Source organism: Oncorhynchus mykiss, chromosome 19 (assembly GCF_013265735.2).
Source record: "Oncorhynchus mykiss isolate Arlee chromosome 19, USDA_OmykA_1.1, whole genome shotgun sequence".
Taxonomy (NCBI): Eukaryota; Metazoa; Chordata; class Actinopteri; order Salmoniformes; family Salmonidae; genus Oncorhynchus; species Oncorhynchus mykiss.
The window spans coordinates 38,757,867-38,763,866 of record NC_048583.1 but is presented as its reverse complement, the minus strand read 5'-3'; the positions used below and the strand labels follow the sequence as shown (position 1 = coordinate 38,763,866).

At 44.6% G+C, this 6,000-nt stretch overlaps 1 protein-coding gene across 1 annotated transcript in view; it reads left to right on the top strand.

The window, feature by feature from the left end:
- The first annotated feature begins 1,706 nt into the window (after nt 1-1,706).
- Nucleotides 1,707-6,000, top strand: part of LOC110497787 (gamma-aminobutyric acid receptor subunit beta-1) — a 52,943-nt gene continuing 48,649 nt past the window's right edge. The window contains exons 1-3 of the mRNA XM_021574150.2: nt 1,707-2,309; nt 2,416-2,507; nt 2,647-2,714. Coding sequence (XP_021429825.1) covers nt 2,230-2,309; nt 2,416-2,507; nt 2,647-2,714 — 240 coding nt within the window. The 5' untranslated portion in view covers nt 1,707-2,229. The remainder of the gene's footprint in view (nt 2,310-2,415; nt 2,508-2,646; nt 2,715-6,000) is intronic.

Below are 6,000 nucleotides of genomic sequence, written 5' to 3'. Positions count from 1 at the left end.
CAGTGGGGATGGTGTGAGCTGTGTTGCTTTTACGCCAAACATAACGTTTTGCATTGTTGCCAAAAAGTTCAATTTTGGTTTCATCTGACCAGAGCACCTTCTTCCACATGTTTGGTGTGTCTCCCAGGTGGCTTGTGGCAAACTTTAAACAACACTTTTTATGGATATCTTTAAGAAATGGCTTTCTTCTTGCCACTCTTCCATAAAGGCCAGATTTGTGCAATATACGACTGATTGTTGTCCTATGGACAGAGTCTCCCACCTCAGCTGTAGATCTCTGCAGTTCATCCAGAGTGATCATGGGCCTCTTGGCTGCATCTCTGATCAGTCTTCTCCTTGTATGAGCTGAAAGTTTAGAGGGACGGCCAGGTCTTGGTAGATTTGCAGTGGTCTGATACTCCTTCCATTTCAATATTATCGCTTGCACAGTGCTCCTTGGGATGTTTAAAACTTGGGAAATCTTTTTGTATCCAAATCTGGCTTTAATCTTCTTCACAACAGTATCTCGGACCTGCCTGGTGTGTTCCTTGTTCTTCATGATGCTCTCTGTGCTTTTAACGGACCTCTGAGACTATCACAGTGCAGGTGCATTTATACGGAGACTTGATTACACACAGGTGGATTGTATTTATCATCATTAGTCATTTAGGTCAACATTGGATCATTCAGATATCCTCACTGAACTTCTGGAGAGAGTTTGCTGCACTGAAAGTAAAGGGGCTGAATAATTTTGCACGCCCAATTTTTCAGTTTTTGATTTGTTAAAAAAGTTTGAAATATCCAATAAATGTCATTCCACTTCATGATTGTGTCCCACTTGTTGTTGATTCTTCACAAAAAAATACAGTTTTATATCTTTATGTTTGAAGCCTGAAATGTGGCAAAAGGTTGCAAAGTTCAAGGGGGCCGAATACTTTCGCAAGGCACTGTATATTTTGATTTGTTTAAACACTTTTTTAGTTTCCTACATGATTCCATATGTGTTATTTAATAGTTTTGATGTCTTCGCTATTATTCTACAATGTAGAAAATAGTAAATAAAGAAAAACCCTTGAATGAGGAGGTGTGTCCAAACCTTTGACTGGTACTGTATATGTATTTTTGTCTTTCAGCCTGTCCACCCACCCACCTATAAAATGGTCCAGATGGCCAATCCACCACTGCTTCTCACTCCCTATCAAGTAGGCTTCAACTGATGCTGAACCATTTTACCCAACAGAAGCCATGAATCTTTAAACAGTTCTGTCCTGTGATGCATCACCAAACCCATACTACATGGCCACGTATTGGTCCTTGGAGACAACCTGAGAGCTAAACCAGTATGAAGACCAAGGATAAGTCAAATGCATTTTTCCACCAATTGATTCACAGAACTGATACTTCTGGCACATGGTATTTGCAGCCCCCCCCCCCGCCCCCCCCCCCCCCCCATGATTTAACTTGAAATAATCATGTGGTCTAGCACAAGGTGACTAGTAAAATGATAATTCGTTTCATTTGGCAAATTAGTCAGAAGTCTGTCAATATCATCACTAGAAATAGCAGAACATTTATTCTTATACATTCTGTAGCATAGTCCTGTAGCACGTCATGCAGCTCCAATAGCTCATCCTTCTCTCATTAAATAATTATTGGTGCGTTGCGATTTGTAATGCGTTTTCTGGGTTTAAAAAAATAAAAATAACTTGGGCTCTAGCCCGTGACGAGTGGCGAATGGAATGCGCTACGAGTGAGCTCGGGCGTACAGGTACACCTCAGAAATTGCGCAGCTCCTCAGACGTGCTTGTTTTGCACGATGCCCCACATAGGGCTGACTAAAGGTGAATGGAGAGCCGCGTTCAATGCTTATTATTTTAAGATCTTCAACCGACCAACACAGGGATACCTGCTTGATGCAAATCTGCTCCGGACACTGCTGTGTCTGCTGAAATGCTCGAATTAGCCGGAGGTGATGGGATCTGCCTAGCATATTGATACGGTTCAGCTACTGCATGCATCCCGGCGACCCCTTCTTGTGCCAGCATCGACAGCTCAGGTGAAACGCGAATACCGTTTTTCTATCGAAGTCGCCGATTTTTTTACGAAATAGCGTGTTTTTGTGCAAATACAATTTGAATGTTGGTAAAACGACGCGCATGCGTTGTCTTGGAATAATTGGGCAGCCTGTGACAAAGTTGCATTTCTGAAATCTTCGCTCAAAGTCATCTATCTCTCTGATCAAAGTTAGTGATGTGGACGGCTTTGGACCGCGGACGCTGGGAGATTTTTTGTCTTTTCCTTATGGTCGCCATGGTCTGCGGCGCTCAAAGGTGAGATCCCACGGGTGTGATGTCTTGTTTCTGCCTGTCTTGCCAGTCCCTTACTCTGCATTTTTTGATTAAGATTCTGAATCAATACCATATATTTTCCCTTTAGCGCCAACGAGCCTAGCAACATGTCATTTGTGAAAGCGACCGTGGACAAACTGCTTAAGGGGTATGACATTCGTCTGAGGCCTGATTTTGGAGGTAAACTCCTTTTTTCGGGTGAAGTCTACCCAATGCTGGCTAATGACTAATAACAAGTCGCATTTAGATTAATTTGTCGTGTCGGCGAGCTGTCTGATTGAAATGCCACTGATACCTGTGTTCTACTTGCGATTTAAAGGTGCCCCTGTGGACGTTGGAATGAGCATAGATATCGCAAGTATCGACATGGTTTCTGAAGTCAACATGGTAAGTAGCCTACCTAATGTTTTTTTGTAAGGGAGAGATGTGCCTCGTGCAACACATGTTAGATAGGCCTAGTAATATGATAACGCAGAACACATGATAACCGCTTGGGTCATTTTCTAATGTCTGCAGATGTGCGGCTTCCATGCCGCTGTCTTCTAGATGTAATGAGAAATCCTTGTAATTTTGTATTTGCCCTTGTTTGGCCACTAGTATAGGCCTAACGTTTTCACGTTGACCAAAATGGTTCACTGCATTTCAGCAGCAAGGAGAGCTACCGCAATGTGTCAAATCCATCCATATGCATTAACTTCCCTGTGGTGTCAGAACCAGTAAATACAGATAATTACCGATATATATAAAGAGAGTGAGCATTGGTGCTGCACATCGATTTTTCCAATTTAGCTATTCTACACACGTGTGTACCTACATAACTGTGAGCTGTCTTCTATACAGTACACACTCTGACAGAGGATAAAGTGACTAGGAGGAGACTGATATATTGTGCATGTTTGCTGGTTTGGCCTCAATGCAGTAATTACATAACGTTGTCAGTGACTCAACAAGGAGGCCCAGTAGAGACAAATTGTGATGCTGAATTTGGGCACTTAGTGTGTGCATATGAATGCAGCAGCATTGTCAGGGTGCCAGTGATGGATACAAATGAATTCATGCTTGGTTCAACTGGTCTTACATATGTAAAAAACAAAATAAAAAATAGTAACAGCAGGCATGAGTGTAAAGTGTGTGTGTGTGTGTGTGTATGCTTGCATGGAAAGGAAGAAAATACTTGTTTCTGCTCAGTGGTGTTTATGGAATGTCGGATAAAGTTCAAGGTTTTCATGATATTACCTAAAACTACCGTCTTTACAATAATATTGCTCTGGGAGCTTTTGCATTCCCATTTTGATGGTCGAAATGTGGTCTGCAAAGATATGTCTACAACAATTTCTGGGAATGTCATGGGAATATTCTTAAAATGGCTCCGAGTGTCTTAAAACCGCCGGAAAATTGCATGACAACTGGATATAGAGTGATGTTCTAAGAAAATGTTGCAAACATTTTTTAAATGTTGGAAGGTGTCTGGCTGAGTGTTTTCTTATAAATGTACAAATGAGCAGGCATGCTCACAAAACCAACTTGTGTAAGCAGATAAAAAAATATATATTTACAACAAATAGGAATGTTACAAGAATAAGGAGTATTGAAAACTTTGTGTATGCTGCCCCACGGCACCTACTGCCAATTCACCTTCTGAAGGACACAGTTACACAATCCATGTCTCGATTGTCTCAAGGCTTAAAAGTCCTTCTTTAACCTGTCTCCTCCCCTTCATCTACACTAATTGAAGTGGATTTAACAAGTGACATCAATAAGGGATCATAGCTTTCACCTAGATTCACCTGGTCAGTCTATGTCATGGAAAGAGCAGGTGTCCTTAATGTTTTGTACACGCAGTCTATATACAGTACCAGTCAAAAGTTTGGACACACCTGCTCATTCCAGGGTTTTTTAAAACTATTTTCTACATTGTAGAATAATAGTGAAGACATCAAAACTATGAAATAACACATAGAATCATGTAGTAACCAAAAGAGTGTTAAACAAATCAATATATATTTTCTATTTTAGATTCTTGTAAGTAGCCACCCTTTGCCTTGATGACAGCTTTGCACAACGGTGCCCACAAACTCTTAGGAACGACACAAAGCTGTCCCAACAGCAGAATCTCAACAGCAGTCCCAACACATTACCACTGCTACACCTGGCTATCAGCGGAGCCTTGTCTGGCAGCAAAACAGTTAATTTAGCCTCATTTACTGACTTAAAAAAACATAGCTGACTTGCTTAAACAAATGTGGTTTCTACAGACAATTGAGTATACAAACTATGGCATAAGGGGACGACAAGCGGATAAGAGGTAATCCGTAATTTAGATTAAGACAATAATGAGCTAGCTAGGACGGACATAGTCAATATAACTATTTGTTCAGCACTTTTGAAATGTACAGCGACAGAATTCAGAACATGGACCGTTCTTAGTGTTCTCCCTATACACCAAGTCAGAACCGAAGGATAAATAAAGGGGGCATATATGCAGACAATGAAATCTCTTACAATATTCAATGATAACATTTCTCTAAAACAGGTTATAGGCTACATGTGTACCACCAAATCAGAACAGGCCAAATTAAGAGGGAAACATAGACCAAGTTATTAGGATGAGGCACATGGGCTACTAACAGCTTATTACACAACATACCCGTATGTATACTGTAGCTAAGGAAGTAATACTATCTCCCTGGCATATTACATCATTTATGCAGCAGCATACAATACATTTTTTAACTCACTGTCACGATCGTCGTAATAACATTCGGACCAAGGCGCAGCTTGATATGGGTTCCACATCTTTTTATTAGTGAAAAGGCGCAGAGGAAGGCTCCGGCCTTGGAGCGGGACTGGACGCCGTGCCTGGACTGAACATTGGCGCAGAGGAAGGCTCCTGCCATGGAGCAGGACTGGACGCCGTGCCTGGATCGGGCACCGGCGTAGAGGAAGGCTCCGGCCTTGGAGCGGGTCTGGACGCCGTGCCTGGACTGGGCATTGGCCCAGAGGAAGGCTCCTTCCATGGAGCGGGACTGGAAGTCGTGCCGGACTGGACCCCGATGCAGAGGAAGACTCTGGCCTTGGAGCTGGACTGGACGCCGGGCCTGGACTGGGCACCGGCGCAGAGGAAGGCTCTGGCCATGGAGCTGGACTGGACACCGTACCCGGACTGGGTACTGGCGCAGAGGGAGGCTCCTGTCGTGGAGCAGGACTGGACGCCGTGTCTGGTCTGGACACCGGCGCATAGGGAGGCTCCTGCCTTGGAGCAGGACTGGACACCGTGCCTGGACTAGGCATCGGCGCAGAGGAGGGCTCCGGCCTTGGAGCGGGTTTCGTCGCCGTGCCTGGACTGGGCATTGGCCCAGAGGAAGGCTCCTTCCATGGAGTGGGACTGGACGTCGTGCCGGACTGGACCCCGATGCAGAGGAAGACTCTGGCCTTGGAGCTGGACTGGACGCCGGGCCTGGACTGGGCACCGGCGCAGAGGAAGGCTCTGGCCATGGAGCTGGACTGGACACCGTACCTGGACTGGGTACTGGCACAGAGGGAGGCTCTGGCCATGGACCTGGACTGGACATCGTACCCGGTCTGGACACCGGCGCATAGGGAGGCTCCTGCCTTGGAGCAGGACTGGACACCGTGCCTGGACTAGGCATCGGCGCAGAGGAAGGCTCTGGCC